The sequence below is a fragment of the Onychostruthus taczanowskii genome, unplaced genomic scaffold, assembly GCF_017590055.1.
Source record: "Onychostruthus taczanowskii isolate IOZ18803 unplaced genomic scaffold, ASM1759005v1 scaffold43, whole genome shotgun sequence".
NCBI classification, from domain to species: domain Eukaryota; kingdom Metazoa; phylum Chordata; class Aves; order Passeriformes; family Passeridae; genus Onychostruthus; species Onychostruthus taczanowskii.
In genome coordinates this window covers 1854578-1882366 of record NW_024501792.1, presented here as the reverse complement: position 1 = coordinate 1882366, position 27789 = coordinate 1854578, and the positions used below count along the sequence as shown (strand labels likewise).

Genomic DNA, 27789 nt, shown 5'->3' with positions numbered 1-27789 from the left:
CCCGGCCTTCCAGTGCCACCCCTGGGGAGCAGCACGCTCCAGTGCCAGCTGCACAGCGCCAGGAGAGCCTGGCAGCTCCCCAGTGCCCACCTCCCACCCTGCACCATCCCAGTGCCATCCTCCCGGCACAGCACGGCTGGCAGGGGCAGGGCTGAGCAGAAAAACACCAGACACTGCTGGGCCTGGCAACCTGATGTTTATTTGTCTTGCCAAAGTACACTTTGCCCAACGAGGAGCCCAAACCCCAATGTGGGGAGGACACCCAGGGGATGCCAAAAGCAACAAGAAGCTCCCAATGTCCCAGTGCTGCACTGGCCTGCAAGGGACAGCAGCTCCAGCACTGTCCTCCCACAGACCAGCTGGTTATGGGATCAGGGAGGCAAACACCACCAGCAGCAGCAGGTGAGACAGGCAATGTGTGCAGGAAGTGCTGATGAAGGCATGATACCCCCTGGAAAAGGCATGGATGGGGCAGGACAGGCCTGCCAAGGGCCACACGTGTTCCCAGGGAAGAGGCTTCAGCACCAGTGTGCTCCACACACCATCCTGCCTGGGGAACAGGCTCAGAAGGGCACAGCTGGTGACCACTCCACCCTGCCAGGCCTAAGCCAAACCTCCCAGAAGGGTGGGAGAAGCTTGACAGGCCTCAATCCCCAAAAGGAGGAGGCAGACAGCTCCTTCCAGCTCAGACCACTTGATTCACACCTGGGGGATGTGTCCCTCCCCTCTCCCCACGCTGACCCACCATGCTGACCAGAACCAGAAGCCAGCCCTGACCCCAAGCACTCCTCTTGATTCACACCTGGGGGATGTGTCCCTCCCCTCTCCCCACGCTGACCAGAACCAGCAGCCAGCCCTGTCCCCAAGCACTCCCCCAGCAGCACATCCCCAGGAGGCTGAAGCTCTCCTGCTGCAGAGGGGCAGCCCCTCACAGGATCTGGATGCCCAGCTCCTCAGCTGTTTTCTGCAGCCTGTCCATGACGTTCTCCTCCAGCTCTGGGGCTGCTGTGGCCTGCTGATCCGAGGCCGTGCTGGCCAGCACGTAATAGACAGTCTCACTCTGGCCCTGCTCGTTGGTCCTGTTCACCACACGGATGATGGGGCTGCTGGTGCTGCTGGCTCCTTGCTCTGAGGAGGAGGAAGAGGAGGAGGAAGCTCCTGGCATGGGGCTGGGCCGTGCTGGCTCAGGGCTGGGAGCAGAGCACAAGGCTGGAGGCACGGGCGGCTCTGATGTGCCGTTCTCTGCTGGGGCAGGGTTTGCTGGAGGCTCCAGAAGGATGCCCTGCAGGTTGCCCTCGCCCTCAGGCAGCACCAGGCACTCGCTGGAGCCATCCAGAGCCTCCCCACGCTTCTCCCTGTCCTTGAGCAGCTGCTCTGTGAGCTCCACGCTCTCGTAGCGCACCAGCTGCAGCCTCATGTAGCCATCCTCGTGCTCCCTGTACCTGGGCACAGACAGGAGGGGTCAGCCAGGCACACTCCCCTCCCAGGAGATGGGCAACAGCCAAGCTTTCGGTCCCTGTGCTGCACAGATGGTGTTTCAGCCTCTGCTCCCAAAGCACACCCATGTGGCAGATTCTGAGCTCTGTGCCAGGCTCAATCCCTCCCCAGCCCATCTCCTTCCCCCACTCTGCTGCACTGGGAGCATTTCAAGTCCATCCTCTTCCCCTCCCAGCTTTCAGGCTCTGAAACCCTCTGGAGCTTCCTACAGGGTGTGCAGCAGAGGATTCTGTCCTGAAAGTGATCTCTCTAGAGGAGAACACCTGGACCTGGTCCCTGCCAAGCTCAGAAGTGCCCCACCAGAGGCAGCAGCGATGGCACCACTGCCCTGGAGCTGCCAGCCAGCACTGCTCAGATCCCACAGAACATTCACTGCCCAGTGCCTCCCAGCCACTGGGAAAAGGGTCTTGAACACATTTACAGACACCAGAGCCCAGGCACTGCCAGCACAGCGCAGGGTGCACTGCAGAGGAGGCACTGAGGAGCTGAAGGTGAGCAGTACCTGAAGCGAGGATGTCCCGAGGGCCATTTGAACTGGTGCTTCTTCCTGAGGTGGACAGTGAGGTTGTTCCCCCGTGTGAAGCACTTGTCACACACGTGGCACTTGTACCGGGGCTCGGAGTCACCCTGAGGGACACAGAGAGCGACGTCAGCACCCCACCGGCCCACACGTGCAGGGAAGGAGACAGAAACTTCTCTGAGAAGACTGACAGGGGGCATCACGAGCAGTGCAAGTTCCCACCTCGTGGACCTTCCTGTAGTGCAGTTTGATGGAGCAGAGGGAGCGTGCAGAGAAGCTGCAGGCCTCGAACTCGCAGCGATACGCCGGCTCCTTGCTGTGCGTGTCCAGGTGCTTCCGCAGGTCAATGAGGTTCTTGCAGCTGGAAGCACAAGGTGAGGGAACAGAGCTGCAGCACACACACACACACAGAGGCCTCTGGGAGGTCTGGGGACAGGGCCCTCACCTGTAGTCACAGTAGTCACACTTGAAGGGGCGCTCCTCGCTGTGCCGGAAGCGGATGTGGTTGCGCAGCGAGGAGGGCAGCGGGCAGGTCATGTCACACAGGGGGCACTTGTAGTGGTTCACTGGGCCAAAAACGGGGAGAAATGTCACCCCAGAGCAGGGCAGAGCACGCAGCCCAGGGGGCTGAGCTGGCAGCAGGGCCCTTCACTCACCGTGGTTCCTCATGTGGTCGCGGAGCAGCCTCTCGGTGGCAAACCTCTTGGAGCAGTGGGAGCACTGAAACCTCTGCTCTGCACCAGGGGGCAGGGAGGGCACAGGAGAGACCAGGGCAGGGAGAACAGCACAGAGAGCAGTGAGGAGAGGTGGTCCAGGGGGCTGGAAACGCTGCTGTGCAGCCCTGGGTCCCCACAGGAGGAACAGCCTCCATCCTGCCTCTGCCAGGAGACACTTCTCAGGGGACACGGCCTCAAGCCGGGCCAGGGGAGGTGCAGCTGGGACTTCAGGAGGAATTTCTTCATGGAAAGGATGGTCAGATGCTGGAAGGGGCTGCACAGGGAGGTGGGAGAGTCCCTACCCCTGCTCAGGACATGGCTGGCTGACAAGGTGAGGATCACTCATGGGCTGGACTCAATCTCAGAGGTCTTTTCCAGTCTAAACGATTCTGGAATTCTGCAGCTGCCATCACTCAGCAGACAATCCAGGCTGTTCCAAGCACACCCCTCCCTTGGCTCACAGGGCACAGGCACCTCCAGCCACCCCAACATCCCAGGCCAGCAGTCCCCAGCCCCTCCCTGCCCCAGGCCTTACGCTCCAGGGCGGTCTGGCGGCGGATGTGGTCGAAGAACTTGGTGTTGTTGGCAAACATCCCCCCACAGGTGGGACAGGCCACCACCTTCTCCTGCGTGTGGCTGCGCAGGTGCTCCCGCAGCTTGCAGCGGCCCTTGAAGCTGCAGTTGCAGTCTGGGGAGGGAACAGCAGAGCTCAGAGACCTCCCAAGGGACACAGCCTCACCGAATAGCAGCTTCCTCGTCTTGTTTTGGCCAGCAAAGCTCCAAAATCCCCAGAGAGCAGGGTGAGATCAGCATGGTGATATTGTAAAATCACCAGTGTGGTACTGGTCCTGCCAGAGTACAACCAGTGTGAGCCCCCCAAGCTGCAAGGGCAATTGCACAAACACAGGGGAAATTAATGAAAAAAATCAAAATCAAACTAAAGCAACCTTTTCTCCAAGGTACTGATTACACAGAAATAGGAAGTTCTGTCTGAGCACTCAACTGAGTGAACTTCTGCAGGAATATTTCACTGTCAAAACCATGAAATTTGAAAACCTCTTTTTGAAGGCTAAAGGGCTCTCTGAAACCTGTTCCCATGTTTGCCACCCAGCCCAAAGCTCTCAGGAGAAGCCCTGCAGGCTCCCACAAACCTTTCCAGCCACAGAGCAGCACGTGGTTCTCCTTCCCTGCTGCCTTGTACTCGGAGCAGAAGCTGTGATCCTCCACGTGCCGGTAGAACCACTCGGGGTTGTCAAACGACCTCTGAGGGGGCAAGGACACACAGGGCAGGGTGAGAGAGACAAGGACAATTCCAGATGCTCCCACACAGCTCCAGACAGAGCCAGCAGCTCCCCTTTCCCAGTGAGCCCCTCCTTGTCACAGTCATATTTTCTGGAAAAATCCCTTTGCCCAGGATTCTTCTGGGAAGTTGAGAAGCCTCAGAGAAAAAGGAAAACAAGAATTATCTGATTTGCTTCTCTGTGTTTTGCTGCTTTGGAATGTGGTTGGAGTTTGTTTACCAAGAGGTGATTGCTTCATTGGTTTCATGTGAATTGTTTTGACTTATTTGCTAATTGGGGTCAAGCTGTGTCGGACTCTGGAGAGAGTCACAAGTTTTCATTATTATCTTTTTAGCATTCTGTAAGTACATTTTCTGTATTCTTTAGTATAATATAATATAATATAATATAATGTAATATCTTAATCAATTCTGAGAAGATGGAGTCAGATCCATCCTTCCTCCCTTCACGCGGGCGCCCCACAAATGCACACCCGCTCTCACCTCGCAGTACTCCCAGAGGCACAGGAAGTCCTCCTGGATCTCAGGGATGATGTTCCTGCTCTGGAAGTCCAGCTGGCAGTGGCTGACGTCAGCCTGGGCCTGCAGGGCCCTCAGCCCCCACTGCTTCAGCTTGGTGTGGTAGCAGTGGAAGTAGACGTGGCGCACCAGGTCGGCCGAGCTCTCCGGGGAGCAGAAACCACAGTCCTGCCACAGGCACGTGTACTCCTCTGGGACAGACAGACACACAGCTGCTCTGGACACGGACAGACAGACTGACAGCTCCTCTGGAGCACAGACAGACAGCTACTCTGCAACTCAAACTGCTCCTCTGCAGCCCAGCCCTCTCCTGCACCACAGCTCGAAGGTGCCCCCCGAGTCCCTTTATCCCCCAAGCCCAGCCCAGCTGGTGCAGCTCAAACACCACCCGTGTTTTCCTGACACCCAGCCCTGCTCTGCCCAGGGAGAGCAGAACAAAGGCCAGAAGCTTTCTCTGGGCAGAAAACCACGGAGTTTTTTAGGCTGGAGCATCCCCCCAGCCCATGGAGTCCCAGCTGTGCCCATCCCCTCCCTGTCCCCAGCCCAGGGCACTCAGTGCCACCCCCAGGGACGGGCACTCCAAACCCCCCTGGGCAGCCCCTGCCAAGGCCCGAGCACCCTTTCCATGGAGAAATCCCCCTCATGTCCACGCTGAACATCCCCGGGCACAACTCCAGGATATTTTCCTTGTCCTGTTGTTCCCTGGCGCAGAGCCCGACCCCCCCCGGCTGTCCCCTCCTGTCAGGGAGCCGTGCCCAGCCACAAGGGCCCTCCTGAGCCTCCCTCTCCCCTCACCCAGAGGGTCCATGTCGCCTCGCTGCTGGCCCGGCAGGTGCTGCTGCAGGTGCTGCGCCACATGCCCGCAGAACTCCTCCATCTCCGAGGCCACGAAGGAGCACCGCTGCCACTCGCACTGCAGCACCACGGCCGCCTTACCGCCCGCACGGCCCGGCGGCATGGCCGGGCTGCTGCAGAGCCGCCCGGGGCTCCCGACACCGCCCGGAACCGGCCCCGAGCCCGGCGGGACCCGCGGGCTTCGGCAGAGCGGCGCCGCCACCGCCGGCCGCCTCTGCCCCGCGGGGGGCACCGGAACGCGACGCACCGCGCGCGCCCGCCCGCCAATCACAGCGGCCGCCGCCCGCCCGGCCGCCAATCACAGCGCAGGAACGCGCTGCCAGCGCGCGGCGGGCGAGAGGCCCCGGCGGGAAGCAGCGGTGCGGCACGGAGGTTCCCGGGCTGTTTAGGGCCCCGGGTAATGGCAGCGTCAGATCCCGGCCGGGGCTGGGGAAAGGCCGGGCCTGCGAGCGCTCCGCGCTGGAAAGAACCTCTGGATGCCCATCCCTGCAAGTGTCCAAGGTGTTGGCGGGGATTGGAGCAGCCTGGGGTAGTGGAAGGTGTCTGGTGGAACGGAGTGAGTGTTAAGGTTCCTTCCAAACCAAACCATTCCCAGTTAATTTTTGGTGCTTCCGGAACAATTCCGTGCTTAAACACGAGTCCTCACACTGAAAACCCACCCCTGGCTTGATTCAGCCAACACTGAACACCAACCACATCAGTTCTGCAGCTCTTTGTTGTGAGATAATGCCACAAATTCTCTCTGCTCCTTCATCAGATGGAATTAAATAAACATTGACTGCCCCAGCTGCTGCTCCAGGGGTTTGCTACACAAAGCACAGGCACAATTCCCGAAGTTTGCTTTGGCACAGGTAAATGCCTTTTTAAAAGGGTTTAGAAGGGTTTTTAAGGGTTCAAACCCCCTTTTTAAAAGGGGTTGAAAAGGTTTAAAGCCCTTTTTGAAAGGTGCTCTACAGAACGTGCCCAGAGCGTGTCGTGCCAACCACAAGAGCTTCTGCAAATCCCACCACAGCCCCAGCTCTGCCCTGTGTCAATGGAAAACACGTGCCCAACTCCACCAAACTACCCAGAAAATGTGGGTGTGGTGATTTTTGAAAAGGAAACACCAGGTAAGAGGTTTCTCATCTCAAAGAAGCCTGGCTGAGCTTTTGTCCTCTCCCCGTTTTCAGTGGAATTGCTTTGCAGGCAGCACAGAAAACACCTGCACGGAGCAGCCACGGGATGGGGATTTAACCTGAATGTCCTCACAGCAATTTCCAGCCCAGGAGGTGCCAGGGGACAGCTGGCAAACGCAGCCCGTTGCTGACAGAGCAAAACCAGCTCCTTTTTGTGCCACTTTCCACCTGGTGCTTCCTGAACCTTCTGTTACCTGCCAGCCAAACCCCCCACACCAGGAAAAGAACGGAAAGGCCAAAAATGAGAGATATTTTTATATAAAAATCCATCCACACGGTGGAGAAGGTTCTGCACACAGGGGCTGGAGTGCTGCTGGTGTGGAGCCCTCCCAGTCCTGAGCTGGCAGGGAACCTGGGGGGTTCTCCAGGTTACAAACGTTGGGAATTGCTCGGGGTGTTGCTCCAGACCTGCCTTGCCCAGACACAGCCTTGGCCAGCTGCTGCTCTCGGTGCTTCTTCATTTCCTCCAAAGAGAAAAGAATAATTACACTTAAAAAATAATTACACTAAAAAAAAAACACAAACCCTTCCCCAGGAAGGCAAGGCCACGTGAGAGGCTGAATTTGTGGGGAAATTTTGCTGTGAAACAGCAGCCAAAAGCCTGCAAATTGAATCCTGCCTGGGGCCCACTGAAGCCAGGAGAAGCTGACAGCTCTTTGTGAGAACTCTGCAGCAGGGAAAAATAACTTTTGTTCCCTGAGAAAGAGCTCTGGGATTGAGGAAAACAACATGATTTTCTCTGAGGAAGGGCTCTAGGGCTGTGGTAAACACTAGCTACCTGTATAAACTGTTTTTACACGGTCAGAAAAATGAAATTATCTCTCACAAACAACTTTTTTCTGCATGTACACACTGGGGGTTTGGGTGAGCAATAAATACAGGGTGACAGCTTGCTACTGATGGACATGGGATGGTCTTTAAAAACCCTGTAAAAAGAGAGAAATAAACTGGGATGGATCCTTGTTTTTTTGCACAATAAAACCTGTCCTCCATCCTTGAATAAACTGGGATGGATCCTTTCCTTTTGCACCATAAAATGTGTCCTGCATCCTTAAATAAAACAGGATCAATGTTTCTTTTTGGTTTTTGGTTTGAAGGCTTTGTTCATTGTTTGGGATTGATGCCTTAGGATTTTTATATTTTTCCTCTATTTGTAACCTGCAGTTCTTTAGTGCAGAACTCCAAACTCCACACACAGTGGGAGCTGCTGCTTCCCCATTTGGGGCAGACACAACAATTCCTCTCCAGGCCTGGCAGTCAAGGACACCTCACTGCCTCAGGCCTGAGAGATGGAGGAGTTGGGGGAGCAAACTTGGGGTCAATGACTTCATTGGCTGAGGCTGGAATTGGAAGATTGACCCCCAAAATGCAAATGGACCAAACTTATAAAAGTGTGAAACCCGTGACAAATTCTCCATTTTTGGGTGGGTTTTGTCTGCCCTAAATGTACTTCAAGGCCCTTCAATAAATAGAACTGCTTTTTATTCCCTTAATTCTTTTGTTCCCTGAGAAAGAGCTCTGGGATTGAGGAAAACAACATGATTTTCTCTGAGGAAGGGCTCTAGGGCTGTGGTAAACACTAGCTACCTGTATAAACTGTTTTTACACGGTCAGAAAAATGAAATTATCTCTCACAAACAACTTTTTTCTGCATGTACACACTGGGGGTTTGGGTGAGCAATAAATACAGGGTGACAGCTTGCTACTGATGGACATGGGATGGTCTTTAAAAACCCTGTAAAAAGAGAGAAATAAATGGGATGGATCCTTGTTTTTTGCACAATAAAACTTATCCTCCATCCTTGAATAAACTGGGATGGATCCTTTCCTTTTGCACCATAAAATGTGTCCTACATCCTTAAATAAAACAGGATCAATGTTTCTTTTTGGTTTTTGGTTTGAAGGTTTTGATTCATTGATTGGGATTGATGCCTTAGGATTTTTATATTTTTCCTCTATTTGTAACCTGCAGTTCTTTAGTGCAGAACTCCAAACTCCACACACAGTGGGAGCTGCTGCTTCCCCATTTGGGGCAGACACAACAATTCCTCTCCAGGCCTGGCAGTCAAGGACACCTCACTGCCTCAGGCCTGAGAGATGGAAACAAAAGGGAGTTGGGGGAGCAAACTTGGGGTCAATGACTTCATTGGCTGAAGCTGGAATTGGCAGATTGACCCCCAAAATGCAAATGGACCAAACTTATAAAAGTGTGAAACCCGTGACAAATTCTCCATTTTTGGGTGGGTTTTGTCTGCCCTAAATGTACTTGAAGGCCCTTCAATAAATAGAACTGCTTTTTATTCCCTTAATTCTGCCTGGCCTCTGGTTTTAGGTAGCCCCAAAGGCATCAGGATATTGCACAACCAGGTCTTGCTGCCCACAGAGGAGTGGCCACAGCAGTTGTGGCCACCAGAACCTTTAGTGTGGGTCAGGAGCTTCCTTTCTCCTTTCTCCTTTCTCCTTTCCTTTCCTTTTCCTTTCCTTTCCTTTCCTTTCCTTTCCTTTCCTTTCCTTTCCCCTCTGGTTTTCAGCCATGAAATGTCAGCTCAGAGAGGAAGGAGGCTCCTGGGGAAGGACCCACACTGACCATGCAAAGTGGAGTGAAACACAGATCCAGGGATTTGCATTTAAGCAAATCCCAAACGATGTATGGTGCTGGAGACATCCCTAAATTCTAGAAAACCCATTTCCGCCAGGCTCAGCTGGGACTTTCCCAGGGAATTATGAGCACAGGCTTCACTCTGCTCTGGGAAGCTGATGAGGGACAGATCTTCCCCAAATTCCTGCAGGATCTGGGAGCTGGGACTCGTCAGCAGCACCAACAATGGAAACAGGTGAGTTCCAGCAGCTCAGATCTTCACAAGCTGAGGCATCTTCATGGCAATATCAGGGAAGGAACAAACTGTGCTGTCCTTGGGCTCCTTTTGGAAAAAAAAACCCACAAAAATTTATCTAGAATAGACATGTGACATCTTAAATGTCCCAAGAATTTAATAGTATCAATTCATATTCTGCCTTCTCCAGACTGAATTTATATTCCTTCACAGTGCAATGCTTTATTTTTTATTTTTTTTTCAAAAGGCAGTTAGATCAAAGTGATGTGAAATTGGATTCAATTTGCTTGGAAATGATAGAAACTCGGGCCTGAATTAGCATTTTCTTCCCCAGTGGGAAGAAAATCTTCTGCCAGTGGCAGAGTTATCTGAAGTTTTGACAGCTCAGCATCAGATGTCTCTGGATAATCCACTGGCAGCAACAAGTTCAGTTGTGTGACACCTTCAGCCCAGGGTCAGAGGGCTGAGTGTTGCTGAATTAAAACAATTTGGGTGGAGGAATAAGTGAGGATGTGAGTGAAGCGATCTCAACAGCCCAGAACAGCAGAGGGGTGTGGAGGAGCTTTCCTAATGCCTTCAGGGCACAGCAAAGGTGTCAGGAAACCTCAGAGCACCAGACCTGTTGGAATTCCTCCACCTGTGAGAGCTGATGTCCATTTCTGGCCACTTTTGTTGCTTTTTTTTTTTTTTTTTTGGTGCTCTCATCTTCACCTCATTTTTGGGAATCTCTCCCTTGCTTTGTGTTTGCTTTGTGCCTGACCTTGGCTGAAGCTCTCTGGTCAGCACTCAAACACCAAAATAAAATTCCACTTGCTGAAATTTGCAGCTGCTACAGTCCCAAAAATAAAAAAAAATCAAAACATGTGGGGCAAGGCCAAGCTGTTTAAACCCTCTCACCTCCCCTGGTGTGTGTGTGTGCACCTGGGGCCACAATGCCACCAGAAACCGAGCCAAGGGACACATCCTGAGGGGCAGAAGAGCCAAATGAGAAATCCTGGAGATCAAACACATCAGCTGTGCCCTGGCAGTTTGCTCTCCCTCAGGAGAGCGTGCCTGTGTGTTTTCCAAGGGATTAGCTTCAAAGGCAGGGAGGTTTTTTCCGGGATAATTCAAGAAAAGCCACATGGAAAGTCCTCCCTGGCTCCGCAGGTGCGAGCTGGGTTCAGGCAGGATAAAAGAGCTGTCCCTGCATTGTCCCTCAGCTCTCACCTGTGCCACAACTGACACAGATCCCAAAATTCACTCCAGGCTCAGGGGGAGGGCAGATGCCTCGTGGCAAAGCCACCCAGAGCTGGTTTTGGCTGTGCTGTGCTCCAGGGCTAAAAACCAGAGCCAGTCCCTGCAGGTGCCACGGCACGGACCCTTCCCAACAATCTGGATACAAAACAGGCTGGGCAGGCAGCTCCTTTCTCCTTTGGAGGCTCACAGGAGCCTCTCCATCCATCCATCCATCCATCCATCCATCCATCCATCCATCCATCCATCCCCAGGGCATTCCCTGGATCAGAGCTGTGCTGGGAGGCAGCAGGGGCTGAGCCACGACCCCTGTGCTGAAATATCAGTGAAATGAACTGAGCCAAAGGGGACACGGGGGGTTCCCTTTGCAAAAACAGAAGCCCAAAAGCAGCAGGCAGAGAGGGATCTGCATGGAGAGGGTAGGACACAGCAGGCTTTGCTCTGCTCTCGCTGTCAGGTCCTAAGGGATGATTTTCTGCACTGAAATATTTCTATATTTCTATATATTTCATATATGGAAATATTTCTATATTGCTATATATTTTATATATGGAAATATGTCTATATTCCTATATATTTTCTACATTTTATTACAATTACTACATTTAACATAATTTAAATATATTTAATATATTTAACACAATATTCTATTAATATCAACATAATATTTTATTCATATTAATAGTATCAATATATGTATATCTTTATATTTAAAAGATATTTTCTATATTTTCTCTCTATATGTGGGAATAGATTTTATATAGATAATAATTTCTATATCTTGAAATATATATATGTCTAGATTACAAATATTTCTACATTTCTAAATCTAAGAATTGCAGACTTGTATTTTTCCCTCCCAACCCGATGCACAGAGGTGATGAATTTGCTGCTCTGTGCTTTCCCTGAACTCTGCAATCCCTCAGTCCCTGCAGATTTTGGCAAACGGGTGTACCAAGGAGTGCGAGTGAAGCACACGGTCAAGGATCTCCTGGCTGAGAAGCGATCCCGGCAGAGCAGCGGCTCCCGCTTCAGCGTGAGTCCCGTCCGTCCCCCACCCCCTTTTTTAACCCCATAAAGTCATCCCACCCTCTGCTTTAAGGAGAGTTTGGGGCACTGCCGATATTAATATAATTAATATAATGCCCCAAAACATCACTGATGGTTCCTTGATTTTCATATCTGTCAACCTTAAATGCCTCAAAGCCCTTTTTTCCCTCCCACTTTTCAAGCATGGCAGTGATGTTAAATTCCTTTTTCCTTTCACATCCTACTGTGACACCTTCCTGAGTCAACTTCCTTTTCCACCAGCTACACTTGGACAAGTCAGTGCCCTGAAAATATCTGTTCTTCCCCGAATGCTGAGCTCCTTCCAGCTCCTCTCAGGGTGCCAGGGGAGCTGCAGGGATGTGATGGGCTGGAAAGAGGCCAAGCATCAGCTTGGAAGAGATGATTTCCTCTTAAAGTGCTTCTATGGCAACAGGAAACCCAAGTCCTGCTGCACTACATTGTTTTTTATTCCTCAATTGCCAGCCAGAAAGCGAGGCTGTCCCCAGAAGGGGACACAATATTTTGATGGCAGGATGTGGTGGCATCCAGTGGCACGAGGAGCCCTTCCCTGGCTGCTGCTGGCACTCACCTTTGCTGGGCAGCAGCTCCTCACCTCCAGCTGGACACTGGCAGAGGAGGGGGAGCTGGAGCTGTGTCCTGCAAGGAGAGAGAGGGAGAAATTTGGAGTGCTGATGCTTTTTTCCCCAAAACCATTCATCTCTGGAGCTTTTTTTTATGCTGAAGAGGCCTCACAGGGACTTACTTGCTGTGACTTTCAGGCCTATTAACTCTGCAACAAAACAGTCAGGACAAAAAAACAACAGAACAGGATTGGGCATCACCAAACCCAGCAAAATCCAGCCACACATCCATCCCCACAGGCTCCAGCTGCTGCAGGCAGGCAGAAGCCCCCTGAGCCATGGAGAAGAGGCACTGGGGAGGACACAGGCCCAGCAGGCAGGTATTTAGGAAGAGTTCTTAGGAAGCAGCTGAGAAAACAGCTCCTGTTGGTGCTATCACCATTGACCTGCTCCCTCTGTGCAGGTGGCAGCTTCAACAGCCACAGTGGAAACGCCCTGGGAGTGTAAAATCCTCCTTGCTTTATTGCCCTTGGCTTTGTGCTGCAGAGCCCAGCAGTTGTGTGTGTGTACCTGATGAAAAACCAGCCCTGCTGCTCATTCCCTGCGAGAGACAAAAAGTGATTGTGCAGGGCAAACATCCGTATTTGCTCGGACGTATGATGAAAAGGGCAGCTGGAAGCGCAGCTCTGTTTGTCTGGCAGAATATAACTCAGAAAACAACCCAGAATCAAAGCCAGGGGCAGATAACTGAACACCCCTCTGGCTGTTGGTGATGCAGGGTAATTTAGCTGCATCTTGTGTTTGAGGGTGATCTTTGCTCCAGAAATGAACCAGCCCTCAGCTGTTGTTGGTGTGAGGCCTCTGGAGGAGGCTGTGCTGAGCTGGGGAGGTCAGGGCTCAGCAGAGCAGAGCTTTGGGATGAGGTTTCGACAATTTCCTGGCCCTGCACACACGGAGTGATGGAAATCAGGGTGTGCTGTGAGGAAACCCCCCCAAAATCAGGGCTCTGCACCAACTGCAGCGCTCAGGGCTGAGCTTTAGGGAGGCTCTGGTTTTTCCTTTGCACAGGTGTGAACCTGCAGGTGTCCTCTGCAGGGTGGAAGGATTCCTGTCTTCTCTGAGGTGTGGAAGGGGGTGCCTGCACAGGTGAAGCAGTGCTGTGCTGTGGTTTAAAGAGGATTCATTGCTGAGTGCCCAGCAGCACTCCCAGAGCAGGGACTCACAGCCAGCACTGCCCTGCCCAGCCTCAGCTTTGCTTTTATGGAGGATTTTTATTCCTTCAGCTGCTCCACCACAGACTGGGCCCAGAGAGGGGATGCCCTGAAGCCAAAACATTGCCACAGGGCAGGGCCAGGTCATTATTTGGAGCTGGATCCTTAAATTTAGGCAGATTTGTAGGCGAGTTAGGAGGCAGTGAAGCAGCAGAGCTCTCTGGAGCAATCCCAGGCAGGATCTGTGCCTGGCCACAGGCAGGGCAGGCTGAGCCCAGCTTATCAACAGCTGGACACGCTCTGGGCCCCAGGGAGGCTGAGCAGAGCTGCAGCAGATCCAGGCTCCCCATTCCCATGGCAGGGAAAGGAAGCACTGCAGGGAGGAAATGAACTAATGGGTCTCAATTAAGGCTGATAAGGAGCAAGGATGGGAATGAAATGCCGGGCTCTGCTCTGATGAGGCCAAGGATGGGTTGCAGCAGAGGCTCCTGCTCTGAATTCAGGCAGGTGAAGCCCTGGTAGCTCCTGGCACCTCTGGGACTCTCCCCCACAGGTGTGTACACACAGCCAGGCAGTTCCAGTAGCTGTTGAACAGACAGGATCAAAGAGTAAATGTTGTGCTGACTGGAAATGATCCCTGCTGGAGGCTGCCAGCCGTGCCAGGGAGCTGGGCAGAGCATCCCAGCTCCCATCCCCGCAGCCCCGTGTCCTCTGGGCAGCATCTGTGCTGCCTGACCCTCCCAGCTTGGCTTTTTCCTCTAAAAGTGACCTGGATTTGCATGTGATGGCTTCAGCTGGGGACAGGTGCAAGCCCTGCCTGTGTGACAAGGACACTGCTCTGTCCACAAGCCCAGGGCTCCTTCCTGACACCTCCTGTCACCTCCTGCCACCTCTGCAGCCCGTGTGGCCTGTGCAGGCTCAGAGCTCATTTCCATGGTGGAGCAGGGAGCAGCTGCAAACCTTCCCTTGCTGTAGAAGGAAGTCCTCAGTGCTGGCAAATTTAATTCAAATCTAAACCTCTAAATTTGGTTGCCTGCTATGGCAGGAACCTCCTGTTTGCACTATGCAAACTGGACAGAGCGTGCCACCAGCATGGCCAGGGACAGCAGAGTGACAGCAGTGCAGCTGGGGGCTCTCTATTCCTGCTCTGGGGGCCTGGAGCTCCCCAAACCAGAGCTCAGTGGGATTCCAGAGGAGCAGATGCCTTGCCAGGGTGCTTTGTAAGGAATTAGGCACTGGGAGCACCAGGGTCACTCCAGGGGTAATTCTCCTTTACCTGGGGACCAAGACGAGAGGATGATGATTAATAATATAATTATTATTGTCATAATCATTGCTGTAGGACCCAAAGAGGATTTAGGAACTCTCTACCCAGCCTGCCAGGAAGGGGCAGGTAAAGGAGCCCTGGGGCAGCAGACCCAGCACAGCTGAGCTGGAACATGGGCTGGAATCTGCCCATTTTGGCCACTCAAGGGCTCAGATCTCACCTTGCCTGGTTTGTGCCAACACCCAAAGACTCCTCAGCGTTCTGCCTGCTTTGAGGGACCCTGTGGGACAGGAGGAAGAAGCCAGTTGTCTTGATACTCCTCCTCTCAGCAGCTCTGCACAAGACCTTCACAATCTCTGCTTAGCCTACATCTGTTAATTCCTGTGAGGAAATCGTGGAGTTAAACCCTTCACAGCACCCAGGCTCAAATAATGTGTGTGAATTCCACTCAGAGAGCTGCCTTGCTTTGAAAAGTCATTCTTTCAAACATCTCTTTATCTTTTGCAGGGCAGCACCAGCACAGCACCGTCACCCTTTGGCCAAATGCCAGGTGAGGTTTTCCCTCCAGTGCTAAACACCTTCCATGCAGGTGGGAGGGTTGGCACAGCCCTTCTGTCCTCCTCCAGAGGATGTGAAACAAGCCCCAGAGCGGGGCCACCCCTCAGAGGGAGCCCAGGAGGAAAGTAATTAAAAGAATCAAAAAAAAAGAACAGCAATAATGTATAAAATCCTCAAAGAGAGTAATTAAAGCAGTTCCCACCTCCTTTAGCAGAGGAGCCATACAGAATCCCTCCTTTTCCTCCTGTGTTTTCCCATTTTCCCTGGAGCTGGAGAGAAAAAGCACAAAACCAGGAGCTGACCTGTTTTATCCCTTGGCTCTCGGGCAGGGAAAGCAGAGTGAGGCTGGAACCTCCTCCCCAGGGCCTGGAGCAGAGCAAGGAGGAAGCACAGCCTGGCTGAGCTGACCTCCATCTCCCTGCCCTCCTATTTAAAGCTTCCCCAACACTTTTGGTTTGCTGCAGATGGAGTCACCAGGTGGAACCAAAAGCACCTCTGGGCTCACACACCTGTGTCAAGGCAGGGTGGGCTCCTGGGTGATGCTGGAGAGAAAAGAGCTCTGCTTTGCACCCACAGGGGTGTCCATCATTCTGTGGCAGCTGTTAGAATTTTCTTTACACTTTCCACTCTTTTTTCTGTCCCCAGGCTCACCCACCACGGCTGGTTACTACGGCGTCCGCAGATCCTTCCCGGCCGAGCTGGATTTCCACAGCACCAAGCAGTTTGTCAGCGATGCCTATCCCTCCCCTCTGGGCTCCAAACCCTTCCCGTGTGACCCCTCTGCCCCCCAGGGCTACCCAGCCCTCCTGGAGCCCTATCTCAGCGAGCAGTTCGGGGATCACCGTGCTCCTCCTGTCCCAGCTGCCACCAGCTCCTTCTTCAGCGCTCCGGCCGTGCCCCCTCTCCTGCCATCCTTCCCCAACGACACGGGGCACTTCCTGCTCGTGAGTGCCTCCGTGCTTCTGTCCCCCTGGGAGGGTCACCCCCTTTAAATGTGGGGTTCAGTCAGGGGGACTCGTGGGGGAAGGGTGTGGCTGTTACAGGAGCAGCCGTGGCAGGTGGGGCTGGGCTCTGCGGGGAGGGTTTTTCTCTTTGGTTCCATCTAATTGTCCCTTGTTCCTGTTGGAGACATCCCTGGAGACATCCCATTCTGCTCTGAACGGGCCACGGCTCCCAGGCACAGGCTGGGATTGCTGGGGCGGCCTGTGCACGGCCAGGAGCAGGATTTGATGATCCTGCTGGGTCCTTTCCAACTCAGGATAACTCTGTGATTCCATGATTTTATGAAATTCTCCTTCCCTGAGTTTCTAGAAACAGCCCTTGGTGACTCCAGGCTCCCTATCCCAGCTCCACTCACAGCCCCACCACAGAGCTCCTGGATCCTGTAGGATCTGGTCAGTCCTACAGGGACCCTGCTCCAGGCCCTGCTGCCAGGATGGAGGTTCCCTTTCACAGCTCAAACACCAAACACTGCTGCCAGGATGGAGGTTCCCTTTCACAGCTCAAACACCAAACACTGCTGCCAGGATGGAGGTTCCCTTTCACAGCTCAAACACCAAACATTGCTGCCAGGATGGAGGTTCCCTTTCAAAAACCAAACATTGCTGCCAGGATGGAGGTTCCCTTTCACAGCTCAAACACCAAACACTGCTGCCAGGATGGAGGTTCCCTTTCAAACACCAAACACTGCTGCCAGGATGGAGGTTCCCTTTCAAAAACCAAACATTACTGCCAGGATGGAGGTTCCCTTTCACAGTTCAATCACCAAACATTACTGCCAGGATGGAGGTTCCCTTTCACAGCTCAAACACCAAACACTGCTGCCAGGATGGAGGTTCCCTTTCACAGCTCAAACACCAAACACTGCTGCCAGGATGGAGGTTCCCTTTCAAACACCAAACACTGCTGCCAGGATGGAGGTTCCCTTTCAAAAACCAAACATTACTGCCAGGATGGAGGTTCCCTTTCACAGTTCAATCACCAAACATTGCTGCCAGGATGGAGGTTCCCTTTCAAACACCAAACATTACTGACAGGATGGAGGTTCCCTTTCCAACACCAAACATTGCTGCCAGGATGGAGGTTCCTTTTCAAACACCAAACATTACTGCCAGGATGGAGGTTCCCTTTCAAAAACCAAACATTGCTGCCAGGATGGAGGTTCCCTTTCAAACACCAAACATTACTGCCAGGATGGAGGTTCCCTTTCAAACACCAAATACTGCTCCAGAGCCACAGAAACCCTTTGGGCATTCCTAGGGATGGATATTCCATTACATTCATGACAGGCTTTTGTTCCTAAGTGTTTTCCTTGCCTTCTCTCCCTGTTTCCCTGCAGAGAGAGCCCTGGGAGCAGCCCTCACCCGAGAGCCTCAGCCAGCCTGGCAGTGCCTGCTCAGAGCCTCTGCAGCCGCTCCCTGCCACCTCCAGCTGCCTCTCCCTGCCTGAATCTGGAGCTGCTGCCCCGTTCCGAGGCTCAGGTTGGACCCCAGCCCTCCCTGGAGCCCAGCCCTACCCTCTGCACCCCCTTGAAGATGCTCACTACTCCCCCAGCTGTGCAGCCACCTCGCCCTACAGCTTGTCCCCCTTCATGGCCGTGGCCAGTGAGCCCTCCAGGATGAGCCACCTGTGCCCTGAGCCACCCTCGGAGCCACCACACCTTCCCGAGCACTCTGCCTGGGCCAAAGAGGATGGAAGTGCCCTCTGGGGGACTTATGAAGGCAGGAGACCTTACTGAGGAGAGAGAAGAGCTGGAGGAAAGAAAACCAGACCATTATAAAGCAAATTTTATGCTCCTTCCTAAAACTGCTCCTTCAAGCGTGATGCTTCGTGCTCTGGTTAGAAACAAAATCACTGGACACACCACATTTAGCTCAGGGTGCTGCCTTCCAGTGCCTCGAGAAAGGAATTTCTCCCAGCCCCACAAGTAAAATACTCACCCTGAAAAACCTCTGTGCTCTACGGGTTTTCCTACCATCAAGGATCCCTCCTCAGAGAGCTTTCCCAGCCTAAATGGTTTGGGGGCTCTGTAGGGTGTGGGCACTGCCTTGCCTGCTGACCTGTGCCCAAGGAAGCCTCTCCATCCCTGCAGGGCACCAAACACCCCCTCCCCAACACCTCTTTTACCCTGAATGAGCCCACAGCAGATCCACACCCACCTGGTGGGCTGCTCTGGGGACATCCACGTGGGCTGGCAGTGCCAATTGCACCAGTAGCCAGCCTGTGGGCACCCAGGTGGGCTGGCAGTGCCAATGGCACCAGTAGCCAGCCCTGGGGACATCCAGGGGGGCTGGCAGTGCCAGTGGCCCCGGTAGCCGGCCCTGGGGACATCCAGGTGGGCTGGCAGTGCCAGTGGCACCGGTAGCCAGCCCTGGGGACATCCAGGTGGGCTGGCAGTGCCAGTGGCCCCGGTAGCCAGCCCTGGGGACATCCAGGTGGGCTGGCAGTGCCAGTGGCCCCGGTAGCCAGCCCTGGGGACATCCAGGTGGGCTGGCAGTGCCAGTGGCCCCGGTAGCCAGCCCTGGGGACATCCAGGTCGGTTGGCAGTGCCAATGGCACCGGTAGCCAGCCCTGTGGCCACTAGAGGTAGCTCTGCACACACGAACAGCGCCGTGGAGCCCTCCCGGAGCAGCACATCCTGCTCTGTCCCACCGAGGGTTCACCCCCTTTGGCACAGCTCTCCCCCCAGCCTGGCACCCACAGCAGCAGCAGGAGGCTCTGGAGCATGCCAGCGCCAGGGCACGTGTGGGGATGAGGCGCTTAAATCCCTCCTTGCCTTTTCTCCTCAAACCCGGGGGCATTTCAAGCTTTCCCAGCACCTTCCACTCCCACGAGTGGCAGCTGTGGAGCCTCCAGGGGTGGTCCTGCCCAGCCAGAGCTGTCCCCCCTCACCTCAGGGTGTGTGCCTCTCCTTCCCCCAAACCTGAGCTGTCTCCCCTCACCTCAGGGTGTGTGCCTCTCCTGGCCCCAAACCTGAGCTGTCTCCCCTCACCTCAGGGTGTGTGCCTCTCCTTCCCCCAAACCTGAGCTGTTCCCCCTCACCTCAGGGTGTGTGCAGCTCTCCTGGCCCCAAACCTGAGCTGTCCCCCCTCACCTCAGGGTGTGTGCAGCTCTCCTGGCCCCAAACCTGAGCTGTTCCCCCTCACCTCAGGTGTGTGCAGCTCTCCTGGCCCACACCCAGCCCTGCTGCCCCCCAAACCTGAACCCAGCTCGAGCCTTTTCCACTCCACAGCTGACACCACTGCACACACTTTCCTCAGCCTGGAAGTGCTCTGAAGCCCAGGAACAGCCAGAACTCTGCTGCCTTGTGGTTCCTGAGGGCATCCAGCTCCCCCAGGACTGGAGCTGGGCAGCCTGCAGGCTCTGCTCTCTGCTTACAGGGGTAAACAATCACCACGCCAGCTCCCTGCAGCCTGCACCCACCCACAGGAGGGTGCAGCCCCAGTAAGGGAAGGGTTTCAGATCCCAAATTCCTCAGTGAGACCCCCCCTCCCCTCCCTGTAGAGCACATTCCTTTGTGCTTGGAGCAGGTGGGCTCCTCTCCTGGTGGGTTGTGTCCCTATAAAGCTGTCCCAGGCAAGGCTTGGCCTACCAGGAGCTGCAGGGGCACATTTCAGAGCCAGGAATGGCCTCACTCTCCACAGAAATCAAGTGTTATTTGTTCAACTTAAAGGGAAAAAAAAAAAAAGATTCAGCCGTGACGACAGCCAGCCTGAGCTGCTGGTAGATGATTAACAGCCTGGCCTGTTCTCTGCCTCACTCCCTGCCTGTGGCTGAGGCTGTGGTCCTCAGGGAAAAGCTTAAAGGCAGCCTAAAAACCCAGTTCCAGCTTTGCTGGGAAGGGATGGCCATCCCAAAAGTCTGAGCCACACGCTGAACCCCACAGCTTCAGCTGCCAGGGCAGGCAGCACTGAGGCTTGTGAGGAAAAGGCCGATTTGTACAGCACAGGCAAACGGCCTGAACTGGGGGAAAGCACAAATAAACTCCAGTGTGAGCCCAGCATCCAGGCAGAGGGAGGGAATGCTGTGGGGAGAAGTGGGGCTCAGGTAACTTCAACCACCTGGGTGCCCAGGGCAGCCTCTTTGTTAGGCCACACCTGCCCGCTGCCATTTTGGCCCCAAAACCTCAGAATTTGGCCTTAAAACATGAAAAAATGTGCAAAAAGCAAGTCGGCCCCTTGCAGAGTGCACACTGCAGGTAGCAAATGAAATATGAGAGGGCTGGAGCCCAGCCTGTGCATCTGAGGGGAAAACACTGAGCTGCTTTGGAGGCATCTGCTGCATTCAGGGAAAGATGGATAAAACCCTGCAAATGTCCCAAAAGCAAAGGGTGGGGAGGGTGACCCCACCAAATCCTATTCCCCCAGACCCTCTGCTAGATGGGGATGTGCTCGGTTTCACAAAAAGATAGCCCATTTTGTGGAGCCTTTGAATATTCAAATTGAAAGTATCGCGCAATCATTGATTGTCAAATCATTGGTTTCTAGAGGTTTTAAATACTTGGCATTAGGAGAGAAAAACTCAAACTTATACCCGTAGGGATAAAACAATAATATTGTCGGGATCCACCTGCCATTACCACCAGGCAGGCAGGTCCCTTCACCCCCAAATTTCAAGCCTGACTCCTCTTGCCCCCTTGGCCAGCTTGTGGGGCCGGGGCAAGGGCCACCTCTGCTGCTGCACCGGGCACCTGGCGAGGTGCTGCCCGCTCCGGCTCGGCATGTCCGGTAAGCCCCGCTCCGACCCCCCGCCGGCCCCCGCACCCCGCTTTGGGGCCGTTTCGGGGTTCGCCGGGGTCACTTCGCCAGCGAGGCGATGCCGCCTGCCAAGGCAGGAGGGAGCGGGGAGGGCGGGGAGGAGGGAGGGAGGAGGCACGGAAGGATCGGCTGCTGCCCGCCGGGTGCCAGCGCGGCCGGCTCGGGAAGGGGCTCCGCGGGCACCGCCGGGCACCGAGCGGGGCTTCTGCCCCGGGGGGCTGTGCTACCACTCCCAGCCGCCGGGGCACAGGGGATCCCGCACATCTGTGTGCCCTCCCCGTGCCTCTGGGTGCCTTCTCTGCATCTGTGCCCTCCCTGCATCTCTGTGTGCTCTCTCTGCATCTGTGCCCTCCCTGCATCCCTGTGTGCCCACCCCGCACTTCTGTGCCCTCCCCGCATCTCTGTGTGCTCTCTCTGCATCTGTGCCCTCCCCGCATCTCTGTGTGCTCTCTCTGCATCTCTGCCCTCCCTGCATCTCTCTGTGCCCTCCTCGCATACTCCGCCCCGGCCACGCTGCCCCTGAATCCCAACCCTGCTCCCCGACCCCGAGTCCACCCCCTGTCCTCGTCACCCTACTCCCAGCCCACCCTCAGCAGCCTTTCCCTCCATGCTCAGCACCATGACTGTGCCCCTGGACCCCCAGCTCCATCACCCTGCTCTCTGACCCTCAGAATCATCACTCTGCCCCTTGAGTGGGCAACCCACCCTGGCCACCCTCCTCCCTGACCCCCAGTCCATCACCTTGCCCCCTGAGTCCCAAATCCATCACCCTGCCCTTGACCCCCAGCCTGTCCCTGTCACCCTGCTCCTGATTCTCCACCTGCCCTGCCCACCCTGTGCCCACCCTGTCCTTGCCCCCAGCCCCATCATTCTGCTCCCTGCCCACCCTCACCATCCTACCCTTGGCCCTGCTACCTCAGAGCCCTCCCTGGCTGCAGGGAGCTCTGGTAACCGGGGTGTTCTCCTTAAATCCCACCCTTCCCTCCCCTCATTTTCCCCAGCTTGTTGAACAGAAACAAAACACAAACCACGAGATGAATAATCCCCAGCTGAGCCCAGCTCAGCAAAGTGCCCTGAAGGCAGCCCTGTCACATCTCTGGAGGGCCCCGGGTGCCTGTCCCAGCTCGTCCTCCCCCGGAGCACCCCGGGGGCACTGAGAGGGCTGCCAGAGGTTACAGCACAAGAGGACAGTGCCTGCAGTGCAGGATTCCCCGGCCCTGGGGGCAGAACCTGCAAACCCAGCGTTGTTTCTGTGCCAGGATCTCCTGGCACTGTGCAGCTGCCTTGGAGAAGGTGTTCCGTGCCCAGAGGTGGCACTGGAAGGCCAGGTTTAGCTCGGGCAGTGCTGTTCTCCTGCTGGGAGTTTATTTTTGGTGCCTCCTTTGGGGCTGTCTGCTCCCTGCTCTGGCATTTTTTGAGTGTAGAGAGCAGTCTGGGTGTGTTTCCTTTTATTGTGTGATTTCAGTTAAAACACCAGCAGAAAGTTAGGACAGAAACTGCCAGAGGAGCTGAGTGTTTTACCATGAGTGCAACAAGTGAAAGTGGTTTTTCAGAAGAAGTAAATTCTTTATCATTTCCTGTCCTAAAAATCCCTCATTAGGTAGTGACTGGTGATTGCTGGCTGGTTTTGGCTGGATTAAACACACCCTCAATTCTTGTTTGAAATAAATAGGGGTGTACATGAGCAGAATAAAGAGATAATCTAGGCTTTGCAAGAAAGCAGTCATTTTATTGGTGTTTTGTTGAGCTCTCTGAATAACCACCCACATATTTCCATTGTTTTATTCCTGGGCTTCATCTGCCAGATGAAACGCTTCCCACATTTATTTTCAGGTCCTGAGAGAGGCAAATATGTCAGGAATTTAAATGAATCCAACAGCAGCACCAGATGGAGCTTGGTATTGGGAAAGCTGGAAGGGGGGCAGGGGAAGAAGGAGATAGATAAGAAAAAACATGTGGTTTTTAAATATTATCAACAGCAAGATTTTCATGAGTGTCTGCTTGTCCCAAGCTGGACTAGCAGGTGTTAAAGAAGGCTGTGAGTGTGACTGCAAACAGAGACTAAAAAATTAGTCATGTTAAGTCTAAAACTGTTCTCCACATAGAGCACACCTGAAAACCTGCTGGATTTGCTGTTTGCTATGAGATTCTCCCTCCTTGCAAAGTGTTTTTCCACAAATTCTTTCAGGAAAGCCCAAGGTGTACCAAGGTGTGAGGGTGAAGATCACAGTCAAGGAGTTGCTGCAGCAGCGGAGAGCACGACAAGCAGCCACTGGTTCAGCAGTGAGTAAAAGTATTGTGGTGTTGGCTTTGTACCTTCTCTTTTAATATTTTAGGGGTTTTTTTTGCCAGGATTGTTATCTCTGGGCCAAAATCTGAGTGTAACAGGCTGGTGAGGATGGGGGAAAGGAACATTTAGTCAGAGTAGCTGCAGCAGTGACCTAAAGGAGTGAGAATCTGAGGAATACATGGAAAAAACAAAGCTGCTGCTCCAGAAAAGTCACTCTCTCCGGGATGGAAGGCTCACCTGGGCAGCCCCATCCCTTCTGGAGGAGGGGCTGGAGCTCTGTGTGCACACACACGTGCACATTCCCTCTCATTCCCTCTTCCAGCCTTTGTAGGATTCCTCCAGCTCCAGCCACTCAGGGGATTTGCATAAAGAGCTTGGCAAATCATTATTTCTTCCTGGTTCATGACACCGCAGCTCTTGAAGCCTTTCAGATTTCAGCTTCTGCACTTTGCACGAAAATCAGCCTGAGATCCATGGGCAGAGAGGTCTGGGTGAAGAGAATTGTCTGGTTTTGGAAATGCTGGGTCACTGCTCCCCTGCAGCCCCAACAGCAGCAGCCTCTTCATCACAGCCAGGTGTCCCAGGGCTGCGTGGAACCGGTTTTCACTTCCCACCAGCACTTGACACAACCCCTGTGGTGCCCACACAGGAAAAAGTGAAAAGTGGCGGTGAGGGAAGTCACCTCGGTGACCTGCACAAGGTACGGCCCGCCCCAAAAGCCCCGAGGCTTTGGGCTGGCAGGATGTGTGCTGAGAAAAGCTCAACCTGGGGACTCCATCTCTGCCTTGTCACGTCTGCACCAGGGACAAAAGGCACCCTCAGCCCAGAAGAGCCACTGTTTAAGGAATTAAATGCACGGGATGTGCCAGGAAGTTGTTGCCAGGGAAATGAGCTGCTCACTCGAGAGCATCTTGAATAAAGGATATTAAGAGGAGGGCTGTATGAATTAAATCTAAGGGGAAAACCCACGCCAGTATTTGTACTTGCAGAGTAAAATCCTGGCCCCCAAGCAGCCAACATCCTGTTGCTTTTGGGGTGGATTTCTTCCTTCCAGCAGGTCAAGTTCCTAGAAGTGGTTGATCTGTCTTGCTTCAGCTTCCAGCATTCCTTAAAAAACGAAGCTGTCCCTTTTCAAGGATCACTGCCAGAGCTGCTTCTCAAACGACATCAATCCAGTCTGATGGGACACCTGCGGTGGTCTTTAGTTAATTACTCATTCCCAGTAATATCCATCCCTACGAATTCCTTGGGATTCCCTTCACGGTTGAATTCACCGTGGAATTTCCAGGTTGACGCACCTGGAAATTAACACACATTAGTTTCAGAGGCAGCTCTGTAGAATCGGGAATGCAGCAAAAAGAGCCCCTCAGCACGGAGCTGATTCAGGGGCTTCACCCCGGGGTGGGTGCTGCGACCAGCAAAAATCGTGTTGTGCAATGTTCATCTGATGCCAGGGAGGTTTTCCCAGCCACAGTTAGGAGGGAAATAAGGTTTATTTAAAGAGTTTTCTCTGAAATGCAGACTCACCTTGCTCTGTGCCACAGCTTCTCTCCTTCCCTTCTCCTTGCTCAGGTTCCTTGGGACAGCAGCAGCAGCAGCAGCAGCAGCATCCAGTTTGCAGAGTCTGTGTCTCCGCCTCACCCAGGTTGGTACAAAGCCCATCTACACGGCCCTTCCCGCCCCATTCCCAATTTTTCCCACAGCCCCGAGCCTTCCCAGCCCTTCTTTGAGGCCGGCAGCACCCGCGGTGCGGCCAATCAGCACCCGCAGGGAGCCCGGGGGATGCAGATGAGGAGCTGAGAGCGCACGGGGCTCTCCTTTCTGAGCTTCCCACAGCAGGGAATTGCATCCCCTTGGGAAGGGATGCTCATCCCGAGGGAATAACATCGCCTTCCCCAGGCTGTGGGGCCACTGAGGGTCAGAGTGCCCTGGAGCCCCTGGCTGGGTTCTGTTCTCTCCTCCCTCTCCTGCCAGCATCCACAGGAGTGAGAGAAATACCAGATTTTCAACACCACCAAGAGTTTCCTCCTCCTGCCTGTGAATATCCAAGGAAAAGGGGGAAGGGGTGAGGGGAGGGGCACTGTGGGCTCACAGATCCTTCAATTATCCCCAGCACAGAGGAAAGGCTGGGCAGGTGTGAGTGCACACATTGCATGGACAAGGAAATTGTTAAATCATCGATAGCTGGGAATCCATTTGCTTATGTTAATAAAGAAACGTGAGACACACCAAAGCTGACATGCCAAAGCCTTTTCAGGCTGGAAAGTCTCCATCAGTTTATGTATTTTGGGTGTTTCTCACTCCCCACAGCCACCTTTGACCCTGCAATGTGCATTTCAGACCTGTGCCCTTCACATGGACAGGGCTTAAACCATGTTTGAGTTTGGTGTGTAAAGATAATAATTCTGAAAAGCCAGATCTGCTGTGAGCTTTCCAGGAACTCACCCTTTGGCCAGTAACACTACATGGTCACGATGCCACATCAGTCCTGCATTGCTCCATTTATTCTGCTCAGAAGTTTGTCTCCTGTCTGGCTGTTTGGGGGATAAAAAAGCAAATTATCCTCCTGTTATCCCATTTTTCCTGCAGGTGTAGCTGCCTTGGGTCTGGAGATGAGGCAAAGGCACCTCTGCCAGGCTGGGAAGAACAAATCACTGCCTGGCACCTTCTGGGGCTGCAAACAGGGCACAGAAGGGAGGTCAGAGGGTCAAGAGTGGGAGGGAATTTCCAGCTGATCCCTGTCCAAAATGCCTGGGGCCTGAAGAGTTTCCAGCAGTGAAAGAGCTTTATATCTGAGAGGGCTGCATTCCCTGAGTTAGCCACATGCCTTTGAGCATCTCCCTCGTGGTTTCTGCTTTCCTACAAAATCCACCTTGCCCTTGAAAGGCCTGTTTTAATGTCTAAATGCACAGGGTTACTGAGCATAGGAGAGCACTGAATCCTGCCCTTTGTGAAGATAAACACTGATTCATTTGCTGCTGTCTGCTTTCCTTTCTCTCCTAGAACCTTTTGAAGCAGAGCCCATCCCTCCTGTGCCCAGCTGCTGCCCATCCTGGCAGTTTTCCAGCTGCCTCTCCTGTGAGGAAAGCCCCGGATACCTGGAGCAGCTGATAGATTCCTGCCTGCAGTCGGATGCACCCTCTGAGCCAGCCTTCAGTGCCTTCCAGCCATCCCCACACTACAGCCCAGACACCTTCCAGCCAGTCCAGCTCTGCTTCAACCAGGGCCTGGTGAGCTTTGGGACCAGGGGCGCAGCCACAGCTGTCCCCAAGGGGGGAGGGAGTCACCTCCAGCAGCAATGAGGGAATCTGGCTGCTTTCAGGAGCCTGGGATGCTCATGGGCTTTGAATGCTTTCCCATGGAGAGCCCCAAATAAGCTGGGAGAGGCTGCAGGATGAGGAATGTCCCTTCTAGAGGCCCTGTAGATTTTGTGCAAATAGCAGCACAGCTCCTGGTCGGGGTTGTCCCTACTAACAGAAACTGCCTTTGGGTTTGGACCTCCAGGATCTCCCTGGGCAGGGATTGTCCCTACTAACAGAAACTGCCTTTGGGTTTGGACCTCCAGGATCTCCCTGGGCAGGGATTGTCCCTACTAACAGAAACTGCCTTTGGGTTTGGACCTCCAGGATCTCCCTGGGCAGGGATTGTCCCTACTAACAGAAACTGCCTTTGGGTTTGGACCTCCAGGATCTCCCTGGGCAGGGATTGTCCCTACTAACAGAAACTGCCTTTGGGTTTGGACCTCCAGGATCTCCCTGGGCAGGGATTGTCCCTACTAACAGAAACTGCCTTTGGGTTTGGACCTCCAGGATCTCCCTGGGCAGGGATTGTCCCTACTAACAGAAACTGCCTTTGGGTTTGGACCTCCAGGATCTCCCTGGGCAGGGATTGTCCCTACTAACAGAAACTGCCTTTGGGTTTGGACCTCCAGGATCTCCCTGGGCAGGGATTGTCCCTACTAACAGAAACTGCCTTTGGGTTTGGACCTCCAGGATCTCCCTGGGCAGCCAGATGAGAAAGGCAACAGCTCAGGAATTCTGGCTGCTGGCCACATTCCCCTGAAATCTCCTTTTTTTCTCTTTTTTTCTCTCTCTCTCCAACTCCAGGCTGCCAGCTCTCCCAGCTCAGCCGACCTGCCCAGCCCGTGGAACTCCAGCTGCTCTCCCCCTCAGCTCTCTCCCCTCACCCCGCTGACCCCCAGCCCACCCTACAGCTGTCCCATGGAGGAGTGGCCCTGCCACCCCCCGTGTCCCTTGCCCAGCCCTGCCTGCTGCTGCACAGCCTGTGGCTCGCAGAGCAGGGACAGCCGGGGCCCGCAGTGCTTCCCCTGCCCCAGCACGGACTGCGTGGAATTCCTGCCACCCCTGGCCGTGCCCGAGGACTTCTTCAGGAGGGACAGGAGCTGTGACATTTGCTACAGCTAA

General features: G+C 54.1%; 3 protein-coding genes across 4 annotated transcripts; 2 read left to right on the top strand and 1 right to left on the bottom strand.

Moving 5' to 3' along the window:
* Positions 1-183: 183 nt before the first annotated feature.
* Positions 184-5626, bottom strand: LOC121340909 (histone H4 transcription factor). 2 transcript variants are annotated; one of them, XM_041413987.1, is made up of 10 exons: positions 5348-5626; positions 4517-4800; positions 3885-3996; positions 3269-3421; positions 2674-2751; positions 2463-2583; positions 2240-2378; positions 2000-2124; positions 803-1442; positions 184-705 (listed from the first exon to the last, which is right to left on the bottom strand). In XM_041413987.1, the coding sequence occupies exons 1-9, from the start codon at positions 5508-5510 to the stop codon at positions 929-931; spliced, it is 1689 nt and encodes a 562-aa protein (XP_041269921.1). In that variant the 5' UTR covers positions 5511-5626; the 3' UTR covers positions 184-705; positions 803-928. The 2 variants fall into 2 exon arrangements, with proteins under 2 accessions (XP_041269921.1, XP_041269922.1); XM_041413988.1 differs by having other exon boundaries at positions 4517-4743.
* Positions 5509-18056, top strand: CUNH11orf53 (chromosome unknown C11orf53 homolog). Its single transcript, XM_041413736.1, has 5 exons — positions 5509-5779; positions 11579-11688; positions 15269-15311; positions 15965-16263; positions 17658-18056. Exons 1-5 carry the CDS (start codon positions 5509-5511, stop codon positions 18054-18056), a joined length of 1122 nt encoding a protein of 373 aa, XP_041269670.1.
* A 2982-nt stretch (positions 18057-21038) lies between these two features.
* On the top strand, positions 21039-27789 carry COLCA2 (colorectal cancer associated 2). Its single transcript, XM_041413735.1, has 5 exons — positions 21039-21045; positions 23222-23358; positions 24015-24065; positions 26428-26595; positions 27661-27789. The coding sequence occupies exons 1-5, from the start codon at positions 21039-21041 to the stop codon at positions 27787-27789; spliced, it is 492 nt and encodes a 163-aa protein (XP_041269669.1).

Bases quoted from the DNA above. Each gene is read 5' to 3' on its own strand.
- COLCA2 (XM_041413735.1), top strand. The intron at 24,066-26,427 runs GTACGGCCCGCC...TCCTGGCAGTTT, and splicing joins ACCTCGGTGACCTGCACAAG to TCCAGCTGCCTCTCCTGTGA. The intron at 26,596-27,660 runs GTGAGCTTTGGG...TGTGGCTCGCAG, and splicing joins TCTGCTTCAACCAGGGCCTG to AGCAGGGACAGCCGGGGCCC.
- CUNH11orf53 (XM_041413736.1), top strand. From the start codon at position 5,509: ATGGCCGGGCTGCTGCAGAGCCGCCCGGGGCTCCCGACACCGCCCGGA. The intron at 5,780-11,578 runs GTTCCCGGGCTG...GCAATCCCTCAG, and splicing joins AGCAGCGGTGCGGCACGGAG to TCCCTGCAGATTTTGGCAAA. The intron at 15,312-15,964 runs GTGAGGTTTTCC...TTCTGTCCCCAG, and splicing joins ACCCTTTGGCCAAATGCCAG to GCTCACCCACCACGGCTGGT.
- LOC121340909 (XM_041413987.1), bottom strand. From the start codon at position 5,510: ATGCCGCCGGGCCGTGCGGGCGGTAAGGCGGCCGTGGTGCTGCAGTGC. The intron at 3,997-4,516 runs GTGAGAGCGGGT...TTGCCCCCTCAG, and splicing joins GCCTCTGGGAGTACTGCGAG to AGGTCGTTTGACAACCCCGA. The intron at 1,443-1,999 runs GTACTGCTCACC...GTCTGTGCCCAG, and splicing joins TCGGGACATCCTCGCTTCAG to GTACAGGGAGCACGAGGATG.